This window comes from Phaethon lepturus, unplaced genomic scaffold (assembly GCF_000687285.1).
Source record: "Phaethon lepturus isolate BGI_N335 unplaced genomic scaffold, ASM68728v1 scaffold12979, whole genome shotgun sequence".
Taxonomy (NCBI): domain Eukaryota; kingdom Metazoa; phylum Chordata; class Aves; order Phaethontiformes; family Phaethontidae; genus Phaethon; species Phaethon lepturus.
Genome location: NW_010562822.1, coordinates 1,381 through 19,964, shown reverse-complemented (window position 1 = coordinate 19,964; position 18,584 = coordinate 1,381). Strand labels below are relative to the sequence as shown.

The 18,584-nt window shown below is 37.2% G+C and overlaps 1 protein-coding gene across 3 annotated transcripts in view; it reads right to left on the bottom strand.

Annotated features, from left to right (window-relative positions):
• Nucleotides 1–17,969, bottom strand: part of HERC4 (HECT and RLD domain containing E3 ubiquitin protein ligase 4) — a 33,418-nt gene extending 15,449 nt beyond the window's left edge. For all 3 annotated transcript variants that reach the window (XM_010294406.1, XM_010294409.1, XM_010294408.1), the window contains exons 1-12: nt 17,744–17,969; nt 14,750–14,909; nt 13,898–13,974; nt 11,255–11,476; nt 9,648–9,739; nt 6,025–6,155; nt 4,833–4,993; nt 4,387–4,463; nt 1,933–2,057; nt 1,335–1,394; nt 681–792; nt 161–350 (exon numbers count right to left, since the gene is read on the bottom strand). In XM_010294406.1, the coding sequence (XP_010292708.1) occupies nt 161–350; nt 681–792; nt 1,335–1,394; nt 1,933–2,057; nt 4,387–4,463; nt 4,833–4,993; nt 6,025–6,155; nt 9,648–9,739; nt 11,255–11,476; nt 13,898–13,974; nt 14,750–14,909; nt 17,744–17,969 (1,633 nt within the window). The remainder of the gene's footprint in view (nt 1–160; nt 351–680; nt 793–1,334; nt 1,395–1,932; nt 2,058–4,386; nt 4,464–4,832; nt 4,994–6,024; nt 6,156–9,647; nt 9,740–11,254; nt 11,477–13,897; nt 13,975–14,749; nt 14,910–17,743) is intronic.
• Between the last annotated feature and the right edge of the window lie 615 nt (nt 17,970–18,584).

The window sequence follows — 18,584 nt, the reverse complement described above, 5'->3', positions numbered from 1 at the left end:
ACACCTCAAACAATGTTAACCCTTAACTTTCTCATTGGGGAATTCTATAACTCTAAATACACAGCAGGTGTTGCTGAGATCATGTCTTCACTGATGGAATTCCTATGTATTTTCACCTGGGAAATCCTTAATTTTAAAAGTAAAGACTTCCGTTTCTTACCAAGAACTTTCAGAGGAGCTTTCTCTAGGTTCAGAATGGCTGTTCCAAAAGGAATAGCTAACGTTGTGAAATTGTTTACATCACTCATCAGCGGGCATTCAGGTAGAGTGAGATACAGCCTCAAAGCTTCAACATCTGGTAAGGAGCTGGTCAATTTGGGAATAAGGTTCTTTTCCAAACTAGCTGCCACCTACAGCACATCATAAAATTCTGTTTATTTTCATGCAATTGTGAATTTAAACAAATAGCCATCTAGATAAAATATAATCTAGAAAACAACAATCTAGAGCTTAAATTAGACTATTACACACTTAGGAAAAAGACAGTATATTAAATATTAAAATACAGTATGCTGGTGTGTTACCTAATTGTCACAACACAATACAGTTTTGCATATTTGCAGTTGATACATTGAGTAAAGAAAGTTATTAAAATGGTCAGAGCAAGTGTAACAATAGTATTTCTGGATACATGTAACAGAAAAATAATCCCAAACATAAGGAAAATATGCAGCACAAACCTGTTGTGATATATGACTGTGGTCAGGCTGTATAAGTTTGTGAAACAGTAGTCTAGCAGCATTCATATCAACCCCTGAGAATCTAGTGCTGGTTTTGTAATGATCATCATTGCTGCAGAAAGAAAAAAAAAAAAAAAGGTATACTGAGAAAAAGATTGAATCCTGTATTATCAGGATCTCAAGAATTTTTTCCACCTTGAATGGTTAGCCCTACTAACGAAGGAATTAAAATGAGCGATATCACAGTGTCAGGCTTCCATTTCTTATATGGCCTTTGAAGCAACTGAAAAAAAAAATTCTCTAACTGCAAGACAATTGTGCAAAAACACTAGGATCTAAGCCAGCCTGTGCAATATATTCCCCTTGAATTACATACAACCTGTGGCTGAGAAGTAATGAGTTTTGCTGGCTTACATGGTAGCAGCCAGGCGGCACACACACTTCCAGACCCCGGCAGGAGACATGCTGCCTTTGGGCCAGCTGATAAACCACTTGTCAGTAAAGGAGCTAGAAGTTTAAACTGCAGGTATCAGAGTAACACTAAGATAAGGAAAATACTGGGAAGGTGTTACAGTTGAAACAAGAGACACTAGGAAGGTAGCCACCATTAATTCTGTTCACAGGAATACTTGTCCAAAAGCCTGGGCCACTTACCTCAAAGCCAAAAAGCTCCCATTCAGGCATCCAGCTGAGGAGAATGTTCCATCAATTTCACTGAAATTGTTCATATGAAATAAGTTACATTTATTTTATATTTACAAATTAGCATTTGCAATTAAAAAAACCTGTATTTAATCCTTAATAAATTACATCGTACAAAGGATGGAACTCTAACTTTAATATGACTAAACAACACTAGATCAAACCTCCATTCAAGACTCAATGCTTAAGCAGCTCAAATCAAAGCAAGTCTTGCAATTATTTTTTTAAATTTCTCTGCATCCTCCTTCATTGAAGTAGAATTAATAATCTTTGAGTTGTTCTCATATTCCTTTACATGTACTGTTACATTTTTCAATATGCAACTAGATACTTAATTTAATCTTGTATAGTCATCTAAACTGTGACACAGATGACACAGACTAAAAGATCTAAACTCCTTGACATGCATGACAATTAAAGCACAGCAAAAGCTCTGCACATAATAAAAATCACTAATTAAAAATAGCTTTGCAACATATGTAAAAATCCATTAACACCCAATTCATAAGCAAAATTATGAAAGACTACTTCTTTCCTCAACATCACTTACTTAGCTATCTCTACAGGAAGTCTTCCAGATGGGAAAGTCAACAATCTTTGAATAAAGTTTTCATTCACAGTCCAGATCTGCTTCAAAAAGTCAGGATACCTAAAATCATCTGGTGGCACCATGTTCTAATTTTTAAAGAAAACATAAAGAATCAGGCACACAAAATTGATTTACAGAAAAATCAATCCTGTGTTTGAGCTCTTTATCTCTTCATTGACTGACAATTTGCCTACCCAAACTATTACTGTGAAATAAGCCCAAGGATAAATTTACTGTATTCTAGCAGTTCTGCATTCACTATGAAAGCAGAGCATACACTAAAACCATCTAGATTAGCACGTTAATTCACACCATAGTTTATTTCATAGTAAACTCCCTAAACATAGTAAACTCCCTAAACTTTTTTAGAAAACATAAAGAATCAGGCACACAAAATTGATTTACAGAAAAATCAATCCTGTGTTTGAGCTCTTTATCTCTTCATTGACTGAAATTTGCCTACCCAAACTATTACTGTGAAATAAGCCCAAGGATAAATTTACTGTATTCTAGCAGTTCTGCATTCACTATGAAAGCAGAGCATACACTAAAACCATCTAGATTAGCACGTTAATTCACACCACAGTTTATTTCATAGTAAACTCCCTAAACATGCAGTACTTTTTTATACGATGAACACTAAACAAGCTTTAGACAAGAGTAGTAAGCATCCCTTCTCCCTAGTCACTACGATCCATTTAGCTCCCTGGCAAGCTGTGAGCATACAGAAACTAGAAGCAATTCAATTTTTTTGGACAGCTGCTCTCCCACCCCACTTCCATCAGACTCCTGTGAGAATGAATCATGTTTCTCTGAACACCTACTGCATCATCAGATGAGCTGCATTTTGATGTGCTGCTCATACCAAATGAATTCCAGTAAGATTTCTAATAGTCAAGAGGAACAGAACCAAGACCATTGTTTTGAGTAGGAGGATTGGTTCAAAAAGAGATGGCAAATAGCACAAAAAAAAGGTTAAACTAGCATAAAGAAAACATATTTTTCCTTAGGGTACAGTCTGACAACGTGGCTGACTCAGTATAATGATGACTAGCTGTTGCCAAAAATCAGTACGAGAAACCCTCTTGCCGTTTCCCTTGTGTCCTGACAAAGTGCCATTTAAACTCACAATGAAACAACTCAGGGAACTCAAGTGCCCAAAAACTAACATGAGAAAACAAACATATTTTGGCTGAGACCCCTTAACCAGCAAGGACACAAAAGTCCCAGGAGTACTCACATAACTTTGAAAGAATTCAGTACAAACTACCAAACTGAAGAGTACTAAAAGGGATACTTTTGCAGCAGTGAAGTTCATCTACTGCTAATGCTTTTTGTACAGAACAAACCGCAGTAACTGCATTCATACAGTTTCTAGATCACCTCAGTTAGTCAGACAGAATCTACTTCAGTAATCATGAAAATGGAACATCAGAAAGTTTTTAAGAAAGGAGTTTTAATAGAGCAGTTTTGAGCCTGTATTACCAGTAATTTTTCCAGTCTACACCTGCTAAACAAGTTTCTCTCAAATACACCAATAGCTACCACAACTCAATCGGAATTAACAAAATAAAACCACCCTAGAAAAATTGTTGATTCTGTACAACCAGAACAGGCTGTGGGAGCAAAGGGTTGCTGCAAGCCTGACCTGTACTCAGTTTTTCTTGACAACAAACATGTTTCTCACTAAACTCTGTTTTCCTTCATGTGCAAATTGGTTTTCACCCCACATACTCAACTCCTGATGCTACATTAACCCCTATGGTCTAATATCTGCTGGGCTATATTGGAGACAGTCCCATATATGTTCATCTTGTTTCTTCCTCCCAACTTGTCCTCTAATAGCATCTCCTTTCCATCATACTCCTACGTTGCCATTTTTACTGTAAAGTCCTTCTAGACTTTTTTCTATATGAGAATTTAAACAAGTTTTAAAAGGACAAGAATTATCTAAGTTTTAAGACTAGCATAAAACTCTTATCACATAACAAACTATGTTACCACCTATAATTTTTAGCAAACAGCTCCATTTGTTTCCTCCTCATTGTGGTATGCTAAAATGGCTACAGAGTGGAAGACAGCAAAGCTGCAGTCAGGAGTTACTGCAGATGACTGAGCAGGGGTGAAGAGCTCAATTATTCAATCACCTTTTCCCTTTATGAAAGGAGAGTGCGTGCATCCATCACTCGGGAAACAAGTTTATGCCAAAAAGCCTCAGGAGCTTACTAACACTCAATAACTGGATCCAAGTCCTCCAATTGCTAAATTGACTTAGCGTCTTGGACTTCCACACTGCTCTAACAAACTTTACAATGTAGTCATGCACCTTCAATATGCAAATCTTTTAAAATGTATCAGAAAAATGAAAATTTAACTTTGACAGACTTGGGAATGAAAGTGTATTTAATTTATTACCTGTGGATAAAAGTAGTGTGCAAAACTTTGGTCCCCACCAGAGAAAATTCTCTTTACACAATAACACTCCTCACTGCCTGCAATGGGAATAAAAAACAGGCAACTGTGAAAATGTAAATTTGAGAAATGATTAAGACACTGCAATCAACACTCAATTAGAAAAAGGTTCCTTCGTTACGTAACGTCGCTGAAGCAGATACAACAGTTAAGACTATCTTTAACTGAGGTAAACACTAACAGCTCTAAGTTTTAGCCCTAGTGTTAACAGAGGATCTAACCCAACAGCATTTCCTACAGCAGAAACAGACTTCAGGGAATAGAGCACAGTGAAAATGAACTGTTTGGAAGAACGTGATTATAGCCCATATTTAGTTTAAATCTCAGGATTTGTAAGACACTATAAAGGAACAGGAATCCAAGAAGTAAATATGCCAGATGTTGCTTACCTGGGGTCATTGGGCATTGAGCACTGTAAGGAAGCCAGTTGCCTTTTACTGTGAAGGGACTTTTCCTATTACTGGTTGTTCCTGTACCTAATTGCCCGTTACCTCCGAGTCCAAAAGAATAAATTCTTCCAGATGAAGGAACAAACGCAGTAGTGTGCTGCCTAGGGCAAACAAAATTCAGTAACAAAAACCTAAGCATTTGTGCAGGCCAGCCTAAGAATTGTGTCAAACAGTACATTAAACGTCCTATAGTATCAAACACTCCACTTCTCTATTGGCGATGCACTGCCATGGCAACACTCCATTTATACTCCAATAGGTAATATTCCATTTTCATGGACAAGTTCATGGAACAGAGATACCAGGTTCTGCTTTGAACCCCTGCTTAGCCACAGTCTGACCTTTAGAGCATTTCTGAATGCCTAGAGATGTCTGAAGTTTCTACCAGGCTGGCTGCATCTCCTTTCCCCTCCCATCCTTCTCAATTCTAGGTGCCCTCTCTCCTATCACGAACCTGGAAGAACTAGTGTTGAATTTACGTAAACTATTAAAAGCGAATGGGTCCACTCAGTGTCAACCAAACTGCTAGAAAGATAGGGTTACATTCACATAGTCTTTAACCCAAATAACAAATTGTGCCCATCTCAAAAGATTACGTTGCCTCCCTCTTTTTATCTTCTTAGAACACAATTCTTTGGACAAGAGCTTTTGCATGAGTGCTGGGAATCTTTCCAATGTCTTGGATGCTATTATAATATATACAATAAAAACCCATTAGGAACTGAAGTTCCTGATACAGTATTACGGGTATTTCACAACACAAATTATGTTTCCAAATTTTACACTTTTCCTCAGTATTCCTCAGATGCTCATGTACCTCCCCAAGCACACTTGTTCTTTAATAGGAAATAATAAAGTGACAGCAATAAACACCACCTTCACACTGATTATTCACACTTACAGTTTAGAAAAATTAGAGCCTCTCAAATAGCATAACTTCCTTTAGTTCTTCTACTGAATGTTTTTAAAATCCCAGTAAGGTCTCTAAATGCCTTTTGTTAGAGACCATCTTGTCTTCCCTAACCCCAGAGGGTAAGAAAAAACCCAACACTTCACATGGCAAAATATATGAAGTTTTATACAAAACAAGCTATTTATAAGATTCACAGCGCTAGCACTGAATAGACCTTACCTGCCACAAGTGATTTGCGTGACAACACTTCCCATAAGTTCAAAAACTTTCCTTGGGTTTATCTCATGGCTGGTAGAGTTATGACCCAACTGACCATAGCCTCCAGCTCCAAATGTAAAAACCCCACCTTCCTAAACAAATAAATTATTTCCATTAAAATTATAGTATATCTCAGAACAAGAAACTTAACAGAAACAGGGGCTTAATAAATCTCCTTGTCTGATCATTTTGGAATTGTGGGGAAAGGAGAGAAAAATATACATGCATGAGAGGGCCCTGACACAGAAGGGTCACAAGTTAATTGCAGTTATGACAATGTGGCACAGCTGTCACGTATTACCTTATTTGTGTTAAATCACATTCTTGTAATTTGCGTATTGTTATACAATAGTCCTGCCATTAACTTGTGTCATTAATAGATACTAATCCTCATTTTTCCTCTTTTCCAGTTTTCTTGACGAACTACAACAGTATATAAACTCACACTACTAAAAAAGTCGATTTTGGCATTTAAGTTCTGAATATAAATTTTAAAGCAATTACCAAATAGGAAGCTGCCTTCCTCAGGCAGATGATGCAGAGTATGACTGAAATAGTCAGCTTCATTATTTGAAAGTGTAAGAAACCAGAAAATTTCAACATTGTCGTAAGGCAAGTCATTTTTTAAAAGTGTTTTTGATTAATTCAGTCAAGAAATTAACCAAAAACTTTAATGAAAGAATGTTAAATCAGAAACATTTTCAGAAGTTATACAACTTACCTTACAACAACTCTGAAACTTTCCATTTTCAAATGCTTTGAAATTGTAAAGCTGTTTCTTTCAATCCTACTCTGCATCAGACTGGACCTCTGCTGGAAATCATCATTAAAATGGCAGCGTCCGCTGAGAAAAACCAACAGCCTCATTCACTGAATCAGGATAACAAACAGTGACAGGTTTTTCTGAATTTCAGAAGGACTTGATGAATGCTCGCACATATACACAGTACTGTCTACAAAAAAATATAAATCAAGACCCCTCATTCTGCAAGACCTACCATGCAAGGGAAAACGGAGAGCTATACAAATGGGTGACATGAATAATTTGTAGAAACATTTACAGTAAATTCAGTATCTTAATCAAGTCCATCGTCTTTAAAGCAAGTTTGAAGTTAACTTCCACACATGCAAAAGGGAAAAACATTTAGAAGGCAAGTTACAGACTGCAGTTTTCTTTAAGTTCTGTATTCTCCTAACCTAGCACAATACATCAGTATCAACTTCAGGATTACAAAGTTGCCACACCGTTTTCAGTCAAAGCGAGAGGATATTTTAGGACAAAAAGCAATTGTTTGTGAACAGTCTTTTCCTTTCATTGTAGAAAACGAAGCTTGTATAAACAACAGAAGTATGATCACGTTTAGGCAGATCATATTCTTAAGAACAACTTTTAACTTGCTGCAGTGTAAAAATTCAAACTAACACATTAAAAAAAAAACATACGTTTTCCAAAAGCAAGTAAACAGATTTTTTCTTCTTCAGAAATAAAACAGTAAAAATAGTTAATTTCAAAATTCTACTGCCTTCTACAACCATATTCTGAATTCAACAGATTCAGACATGAAATAGCTATTTAGTCACTTGCCTAAATCTCGATCGGCCAAAATTGTTTTCCACTGCTATCAGTAGTAAGCTCAAAATATTCTGCTTATAAATTGGCACATTTTACTGAGAGTGATGAATAAAAGGAAACGTCAAAATGTTAATACATACTGATTTATACCTGAATGTTGTAGCCTAATACAACTACCAAAACAACAGAAAGAAAAGTACAGGAGTCAATCATTTAAAGACAGACATGTACGTATTGTTTTACCCACCACAAAACAGAGATAGTTATCATCACTTGATGCTTGAAATACACTCACTTTCATGATGACTATTGTAAGAAAGCGCACTAGTATTATACATTCTATGCTGCTCCTAAAAGTTTCCAATTCAGTTTAAAAGTTTAAAAATAAGACTCCAAATAATGATTTAACAAACAGTTACGTATAATGCAATCTGACACATTTCAGCTGTCTATTTTAATCAATTCCTATGTCTCCATGTGAACATGCTGCACTAACACACAATACATGGTTTTTATCCAAATCAGCCTTGAAATAAGTTACCAACTTTTCATAGAACCTCATACTATAATAATTCCTAGCAGATTATGTAAATCTTCAACTTCTCCACTGGATTGGCAATAGTACATAAATAGCTGCTGCACAACAGCAGACGGCAGAGCGTAGTGAGAATGTGAGAGACGCAACTCTGCAGACACCCAGGTCAGTGCAGAAGGAGGGGCAGAGGTGCTCCCAGCACCGGAGCAGAGATTCCCCTGCAGCCCAGGGTGAAGACCACGGGGAGGCCGGCTGTGTCCCTGCAGCCCATGGAGCTCCACGGTGGAGCAGATCTCCACGGTGGAGCAGATCTCCACGGTGGAGCAGATCTCCACGGTGGAGCAGATCTCCACGGTGGAGCAGATCTCCACCTGCAGCCTGGGGAGGACGCCATGCTGGAGCAGAGGGATGTGCCCAAAGGAGGCTGGGATCCTGTGGGAAGCCTGTGCTGGTTCCTGCTCCTGGCAGGACTTGCAGCCCCGTGGAGAGAGGAGGCCACAGTCCTGAAGGACTGCACCCCATCAAAGGGTCCCAGCCTGGTGCAGTTCATGAAGAACTGCAGTCTGTGGGAAGGACCCATGCTGGAGAAGTTCATGAATGACTGCCTCCCACGGGAGGGACCCCACGCTGGAGCAAGGGAAGAGAGCAAGGAGGAAGGAGCAGCAGAGACAACATGTCATGAACTGACCACTTCCCATTCCCCATCCCCCTGCACTGCTCGGGGGAAGAGAAGTCAGGAGTGAAGTTGAGCCTGGGAAGAAGGGAGGCGTGGGCGGGAAGGTGTTTTAAGATTTGGTTTTATCCCTCATTACCCTACTGTGACTTTTGATTGGCAGCAAGTTAAATTAAGTTCCCCAAGTAGAGTCTCTTTTGCCCACGACAGTACTTGCTGAATGATCTCCTTGTCCTTATCTCGACCCACGAGCTTTTCATTATACTTTCTCTCCCCTGCCCAGTTGAGGAGGGGAGTAATAGAGCGGCTTTGGTGGGCACCTGGCCTCCAGCCAGGGTCAACCCACCACAACAACAAACAACAATTCATTAAGAAAACTTTAAACAATCACACACACCAATCCCTCCAGCATTTAATTTACATTCAAAATTAACTTGGTCTGATCAGTGAGAACAGCAATGCTGGATGCATTACAGTCAGAAAACAGCTAATCTCTTTAGGACACACTAATGTAAATTTCAGTATCTGCAGAACTCTAGTAACGCAACATGCACTGTCATATCAAAAATGCTGTATTTTGTATGCTCAATTTCACTAAATCAGACAAAAATTTAAAAGTGCTGAAAGATTTCTTGTATTTGGTAAGTTTTTTCAAATATTTAACCATTCTTCCACTGTTTCCTCAAATTTATCCAATAAACTTCGAAGAAATTTTATGCGGAACTTTGTTTATTACCTATTCAGGTATCATCTCCTGAAAACACTGGCAACTCAAAGCATAAACATATCTTTAAATATTGTACCTTTGTAAGGGCAGCAGTATGATCTTCTCCACAACATATATGAACAACCTTCTGAGTTCTCAGGGACTTTAGCAGCGTAGGAACATACCTGTCTGAAAGGTTTAATACAGCAGTAGATCGCTCATTTTGAAAGTAAAAATCAGAAAACAAATAGTGTTGCTTGTTTATTGTAAATTCAGTTCCAGTCAAACCAGCACTTTAAATTTGTTACCATAATGCAATCACTGTGACTAAGGTTATGTATCTTTGAGACAGAAGCATTATTATAAAAAAACAGAGACTACTGTACTGAAACACTTTGTAGCAAAGTCTCATTTTCACTAGGCTAGGATCATACACCAATAGGTAAATCACAAAATATGGAACACTTCGTTAGACCTGCCATTGGCCACGAAAAAAGACAACAAAGGACAGTTGTTTTGAGTTGTTTATGGGCTTCATGTTTTTAAAGTCTTCCTATAAGTTGGTTATCAGTTGGTCATAGTTCAGTATTACTAAACATATAATAGAATGGAACACCGAATCCTTAGGAAGCACAACTAACTTCCCTCCATCTCCAGAACAAATCAACTTTGTCATCCAGTTGCACAAAGGCAATTTTGTTAAATGTTAATGCTAATGTCTTAACATTTGTCAGGTACACTAAGGTGCCTGGAAGAAGCCCTATCAAAGCATAAAAAAGGGATTTTACTGAGAAGTGATGCTATACAGAAAAACTGGGGTCATACATATTCCAGAGAATTTGTAGAAGCAACTGAAGTCTCCCATGAAAATGTGATTTCTGAAAAGTACGTGTAATTTTCTTATTACATGATTGTGACCAGATTTAAAGCGTTAATTTAGATAGGTGTTTTAACTACAACCCATTTTTCTTATTTTAAATGGTGTTGAGAATAATGAACCAGTGAGAAAATTTGAATTCATGAAACTAGCTATAGATTATTCTACACTAAACTATGTATTTACAGGAACCCGATAGCATATACTCCCACCTTGGAGCCCTGCACGCAGATAGCATGCATGTAACGTAATACAACTAACAAAGAAACAATTTTTTGTCTAATTGAACCACTTGCTTGAAATCGTTAAGGAGTATCAACACCCTAGTAGAGGAAATTTTCGCAACGGTTACCTGAAAATTGTGAATGATTATCAAAAGTGGCCTGAGAAAGGCAGATACCCACGTGGCAGTAAAACAATAAAGATGCTTTAAATGTGTCTACTAAGGACAACCAAATAGTTTTGACAGATTGCTGGTTTTGTCAAGCAATTTCATCTACCTAAAATTCAGTTCAAACTGTAACTACTGCACAGTATCTTTAACTTTCTGAATGGGATTGAATTAAGTCACAGAAAAAATCTAGAACACAGAAAGAAAACAGGTCAAGCAGGCTAGAATTTCAACATCACACTGTCAGAATTTTCACTACAAAACAGCTGAGGAAAAAACCTCTGTGTCTGCCTTATGCAATCTCACGTGACATTCCCTCCAACAATATTTAACAAAAGGTTTCTTCTATCTGCTCCTTTTCTAGGAATACTGCTGTCTTTAGATTCACAAACCAAGACCTTCAGCATGAAATTTTACTGAAGTAATGTTTACTTACCATTATCATCATTAAGACCCAGCTGCCCAAATTTGTTGCGTCCCCATCCAAAAATGGCTCCAGAAAGAGTTAGTACAAAACTATGAGCTCCTCCTGCTGCAATCTGTGCAAAAGGGATTCCCAGCAGAGATTTAATCACATGTGGTGAGCTTTGTTTTTTATACTCGTAACCTAGGCCCAGCTGGCCATATTTATTTTGTCCCCAGGAAAACACTTCACTTCCTGTTTAAAGGGGAAAAAAAAAAAGGCAAAAAAACACCAAGAAATACAATCAGTATAGTTTAATTATATAAAGTTTATGTACTGTAAGAAAAGCTAAAAGTTAGACAGCTACTCTTCAAATATTTTTTGAGTTTGAAAATGCATACACATTACTGACTTCTGAAGATAAGCATTCTTGTGTAATTTGCAGACATTCAACTCAAATATTTAATCAGACTGGAAGTATTAATTCGCATTTCAAAACCCTCAAAACTGCTCTTGACGTTCCTGTTTCAACAGTGTTAGATAAATTGCGTTTGGTTATTACAAAGGAAGATGCTGTTCCGTTGGGAGTTCCACTACTGCATATATTTTTATGCAGGGATCTTGTTGCAGTTGCATACTGGACATGCAAAAATTTCCAATTTCCAATCACAAGTCTCATTTAAGCTTCTATATAGTAACATAATTAACTTTCAATTTAAGTGACATGTATTTTAAATTTTAAAATATTGTATTAATGATATGATGAATGAAGCATCAGTTTATAATGTCATTTGATGCCTTATAAAGAAAAAAACGTTTTAAAGAAACATAGATTAGAGAGCTATTTATGTTAAGATTACCTTATTTACCAAAATAAAATGTTCTATTGAACAACCAATGTTTTGCCAAGGTATTTACTATCCTAAAGATCAACACCTAATCACAAGGATATTTTGCTGATGCAAAATGTTTCAAACAGTAATGTTACCTTCAAACAGTAATGTTTCCTATGTCTCTCCTACCTCCATCTTTCCAGTAACAGTTTTATCTAGATGGAAAACAATGAAACCCATCCCTTGGGGTACAGGTGTCTCAGATTTTATGTATTTATTTAAACAAAACCAAACAAAAAACCCAAACCAAAACGAAGCAGACAAAAAAAACCCACCACACCCCAAACCACCACTTTTATACAAAACAATCTTCCTAACACCAAAGAAATCCTATGCCTATCATTTATAATCACATGAATTAATCTTCCTGATCAATATCCCATATATAGATCTAAAAATACTACAAAGTCTCCTCTCAAAATGCCCGATTCAAGTAAGTCCATCCCATTTTCCTCCCTGTGTGGCTCTCTTTTTAAGACCTTGCTACATTGCAAGTATTTCTGCAGGTTCTCTTACAATCAGGAAAAAAAAAACCCACCAACAAAAAAACCACCCTACAATGCACGTGAAGAACAGAAACACAGAGCTCCAAATCCATGAATTCACAATAGGATAGTGATGCTGTACTTGAAGCTTGTAACTACGTGGAACACTGAGTGAATTTGAAATTACAAACTCCTATTATATTCTTGTACCTTTGGCCAATAGAACGCTTATCAGCACAATTCTGATATTCCCCACATTCTACTGCTGATCTTAACCCAGGCAAAGGGTTATTTGTAAATCTCTGCCTGTCCTGAAAACAAAGGAATCTCACTAGGTTATAATGTTAAAGACACCTGGGAATACAAAATGGCACAGAAAACACTCAATATAAGCCCATGAAAAGTCACATACAGAATCAAGGCACACATAGTCAGTATAAACTATTTAAAGAAAAAAAAAAAACAAACCAACAGTCAGCATACAATTAGCACCTCCCCCCCCACAGTTTATTTAGTTTATATTTTAAGCACACATTTTTAAAAAACACTGTCAAACTACAATCTTTCTGAATTTTTGTTTTGAGTTAAGTTTCCATTAACCCTGTCCAGCAGCCACTTCTTCCAAATCGAAGTTTTGGCCACAACTCTCCTCTGTCACAATGAAACAAGCAAGCAGGAAATTTAAATTCATATTCATGTCTGGAGAGCTATACTAACTAGACATGCAATACTCTTACACGAGTCAGGCCAACTAAGCATGTTCTCGTAGCCTAAGCAAAATTTTGACGATGGATGCTTAAACTTTTCAAAAAGTGGGTTATAATGTGACATCACATTTTAACTACAGAAGCATCAACAAAACAGAGGCTTTGCAACAGAAAAGCAGACAAGGAAGTCGTTGCCTGCAAGCCTCAGTAACTTTAAGTTACAAGTTAAAACAGAGTAGTGACAGTGGCATGCTAGCAGTACGGAAAAGAAATGGGACTAAAAAAAAAAAAAAAAGAGCACGAACCAAAAATGAATTTAAAAGTTACATGAAAGCAAGATGATGATAAAAAGCAAAAGAGCATAAGAAAAAAAGCACAGAACACCACAACATTTCTTTGTACATTTATTTTTTAAATTCAATCTTCCATCATTAAATTACACTTCCCCTACCAACCTGAAATCCCATCTGTGTTAAGTGGTAGCATGTTTTAAAAAATCGTTTCCTTTTTAAAAAAGGCAAAATAAACGTTGAAACCTTTGGAATCACCTGGTAAGAAATTAGATTAACACTTCAGAAGAATTTGGCTTACCTTTTGAGAGTGCTAGCGAGTGATAATAACCACAAGCAACTTGAACAATCTGGATCTCTGATAAGCTTTTAATATTTCTATCAGGGTAAGAAAACAGAGAAAGAATTAAGCTACTGGGTCTTGGTATGAAATATAAAGTCACGCCAAAGGTTAATATACAAAAAGTGAATCCTTTTCAGTGAATTATATATGAAACTAGTTTAAATATCCTAACTGTAACTAGCAGCTATTTAGTAGAAGTCTTAAGTCAAAACTGCTTCTTTTCTTCTTTTTCTGATTTCAGTGAACCTATTCATCGCAGTAAAAATGTGGACTTCAGCTAGCTGGAATGCTTACAGCTTTCTGAAAACAAGCAAGTGAATCTGACTAGCATTCATTTTTATAACTAGGTGGTGTATTATTTGACCACAGGTTAAAAAATTTCGGGGTGAAAACTGAAGTATGAAGATCAGACAGCAAACATACCTTCTTCAAAAGTACTCCCACAGCTGGTTTTGAAAGTTTAACATTCTACTTCTCTTAAATGGCAGTTTTCAATCCCCATTTACATTCTTAAAATACCCATCCTACTTTTCCAACATAACTCTCATTCTTAGTAGACGACTATTAAAAAAAAAAAAAAACCACAACAAAAAAAAAACCCAAACCAACAAACAAACCAAGCAAACCCATAACACACTTCTCGCATAAACTGACTTTCTGAGAAGGGAAACTGTCTACAGCATGCAAGTGCCATAGCTAAAATACACTTTCTAATGTGTGTTTTTAATTATAACAACAGAATAGCTTAACCAAAGTGATTTAAGCGCTTTTTTTTCCTAAGTAACTTATTATATACTAATTATTTTTAACCTGGGCACTCTGATGCATTCCTCTGTTCCCGGCAAGCCAAGCTGTCCATCAGTAGCCAGACCCCATGCATATACCTGACCCTTGTCATTTAATGCAAGAGTGTGGGCTTCTCCACAGGATACAGCTACAATATTTTGGGCATCCAGTGCACCAACGTGCTCTAAAAACAAACCAAAAAACCCCAAAAAGTTAGTTGCTTAAAAAAAAAACCAAACCCTACTGAAAAGCTAGTGTTGCTCAAGACAGTTATACTCAGTACTACAGTATCAACTGAAATGACACAGAAGTAAGCCCAGAAGTCTATCAAAACATCCTTTATTTAAAATTATAAGCATGCTATTCTAGGAAAATAAGTTAAATCTGACACCCCACAGTAACCAAACAAATGTATCTGAAGCAATATACAGAAGTGCACAAAAACAGCAGCTTGATCATAATGGTTCCTTCTAATCTTGCCATCTGAAAATGAGTGTAGAAACTCAATTAACATTAAGGTCAAATAGATTACTGTCAAATGACTACACGTGTAGACATTATGTAAGAGGAAAACATTCCACCACAGCAAATTAAATTCACCTATTCATTATTAACAAAAAAGCCTGCAAAACAAGGCAGGGCAAATTAAAGACTAAAGCTACTGATTTTGCAACGAGCTACACAATGTCCTCTTTATAATGCAAAACACCGTAGAAACAGATCCTAAAGAGTAATTTTTCTAGATATACAGTGCATGCCTCTGAAAAGCAAACACTAAAATATCTGTGATTTTTTTTCAGTACTTCATCAATACCTTTAAATACATTTGGAAAAACTCCAAGGAAAACTCCAAGTTTGTTTTTGTGCTTATGATTTGTGATCAGAACTCTTAACATGTTCATTTCAGCAATAGTGAAATTGAGAACTATCATCAGGGCCTGTCATAAAGGCTGGAATTTTCAACAGTCCCCTTAAATGAGAGCCCGCTTGGACATTTTATGCCCGGTTTTCAAACACATAAATTCTATTCCTGCCTAAGAATAGCACACCACTGAAAAAGCCTGCATCTCCTCGTTGTAACATGCACTGTAAACACAGCCCAGCATAGCCCAAATCAACTGCAAAACAGTAGCTAACAGAATCTGCAACATGACAGTCACTCCATTTCCAAAATAAAGTAACACAGGCAGCAGACATAAGTTCATTTTTTTTTTAAACAGCTGGTCTGATTATAGAGGTTACCACCCCAATTCAGCCCATTATAGCCTCTGCAGCTCTGCCAGTGGAAGAGGTCATGTAAGCGCTCTCCAGTTCAGGCAACAGCATGCAGATTAGCTCAGACTACCTTCACCAGCTGCTAAACTAGCCAGGCTCATTTTGCCTAATACGGATTAAGGAACATTCACACAATCCCTATGCCAAGCAGAGCTCTGTGGGGAGGAAAGAGGCAAGGCACAGCTAAAGAGTGCCACTGGTGACATGGAGGTGGCAAAGACATGCAGTCAGCAACAAAATTATCTTCAATTAGCAGAAATACATTCAAAAGAGAACATCCACCCATCAGTAAAGATACCGAGCCTCTTTAGACTGCGCAAGTACAGTTATCCCAATGCACTGACTTCACATTAGAACATTCAGCGGTACTGTCAGTAAGCTCTAGATGAAAGAAAAATTAGGGAGGAGGACATTACAATCCTCATGACTGCTGTGTCTGAGCGTGTTAGTTTTTTAAAAAAAAAAAAGGGATTTGTAGTAGGTGTTTGTCCATTACATAAGAAAGCTCATACAAGGCTGCTTTAAAAAAAAAAAAAAAATTACACTGTCAGCTATTTTTCTGGTAACTTTTAGATTTAAAAGACAATTCAGCATCATTTTCAAAGTGGGTAACAAGTATTGAGAGCAAGTCTGACAAGCTGAGTTTCTATGCACGTTCATGAAGCAGATGTTTGCACAGGATTAAAGGTTATCAGTTTTAATATCCATTTACTGTTTCCCAATAGAAGTCCAAATTAGTTTTAAAAAGTTACATATCAACTATACAAAAAAAAAAAATCTCTACTTGGCACCAAATCTGAAACTCTGAATAAAGCAGTACTAAAACACTGCATAATGCCTTATTTCCATTTGAAATATTTGTATCAATTATTCATCCAAGTAACCTGTAAAATTGCTACAGCAGTGATTAGAAGTGATATACTAAGCCTTTTCGGTTTGCTTACGTTATGCTATAAGCACAGTAGCACGCAGATATGACTCACACGCACAGCTCTGAAGGGGGCCCATGTGCAGACTCCTCTGCAGTCCCTGCAAGATGTTTACCCGCTTCTGCTATAGAACTGCACTAGCAGGAAGCAGAAACACGCATAAAACATAGATAGGAAGAAAAAAGCCCAAAGACGTTTTACATCGCATCCTTTAGGCTTTTCCAAATCCTCTTCCTGTTGCACTGCATATGCTGAAAAGTCTTTTATCAAAAGTTGTACTTTTAGTTCTTAAGAAAAACAAAATCAAGAACACTGCTTTAATCAGACCTGCTCTACAGCACATACTAGACAACTAAAAACACACAGCACGTTTCTCAACCATGGTATGCTAAATACTCATTTCTACTACATTCCAGTGGCCAAAGCCATACATATAGTATAATGCTAATCCATGTATTGAAGCAGGGCACCTGCCCTTGAGATTAAAAACATCCACTGAGTCTCCCATGGCCTTAGGTAAAGTGATTGCATGCCGGAAATAAAAAATAGCAGCACCACCCAGTTGCACAGCAGGCAAAAACACGGGGGGGGCAGCCATGTTTCACAGTTGGTTGTTTCCAACTGTGGCAAGATGCGATTCAATCAAAGAAATGCTTTTCAAGTTAAAAATATGCCCATTCTTGGAAAAACTACTGCGCATACAATTCAGTACATGCACAGACACTGGCAACCTTGGGTTTGGTGTAGCATAACGAAACAAAAAATACATGCACAACCACACGTACTTTCCACAATTCATTACTTCTGAACTTACCGGGTCTTTTCCTGGCTTTTTCATGCCCTAGTTGTCCTAAATCATTGCATCCACATGTATAAACAGTTCCATCATCCAAGACAAAAACAGTATGTCTCAGTCCACACCCTACATCTCTGATCCTTTTATTTAAGAAAAAGTCACTTTTTCTGGGTTCTAAAACAACCTCTTCATCAATTCCACCCAATCCAAGCTGTCCAAAGGATGCATTTCCCCAGCACAACATGTTTATGCTTCTCTTTATCACAGAGATCTTCCAACTTCACTTTTCTAGAATATCCCTTCTGGGTAGCTGTTTGAGGAAAAAAAAAGGAAAATGTACGGTTTTTTAAGTATTGTCCCCCAACGTTTGTGTTATCTTCCATATAGCATGCAACACACAAGTTCACTTTCTATGTCCCAATATATTGAAACATTGAACAATTTTTAAGGGTATGATTTACCTTCTTGGACAGTATTTACATTAGCTCTGCAGTAAAAGGCTTTCCTTCCCATTTCAGATGCAACATTTAAGATGTGCAGGCCCTCGGTTTTATTAAACTTGGTTTCAAAAACTTAAAATATCATTCTTTGTAAAACTTCGCTAATCCCTAATCCAGACCTATACAAATGGCAGTCACGACCAATTCTAGCCAGTGGAAATGACATCAAACATCTCTAAAGGAGACAGTAGAGGCTAGTTTCTTTACACAAGGAGCTGCATGACAGGCCTTGAGATCATCCCCAAAAACAACACTTGACTCACAGCTTGGAAAAAATTGGTCAGCTCTGATCAATCCAGTTATGCAACACAAAGAATAATATGATGTGTCAATCATTACATTTAAACAACTATGAGTCA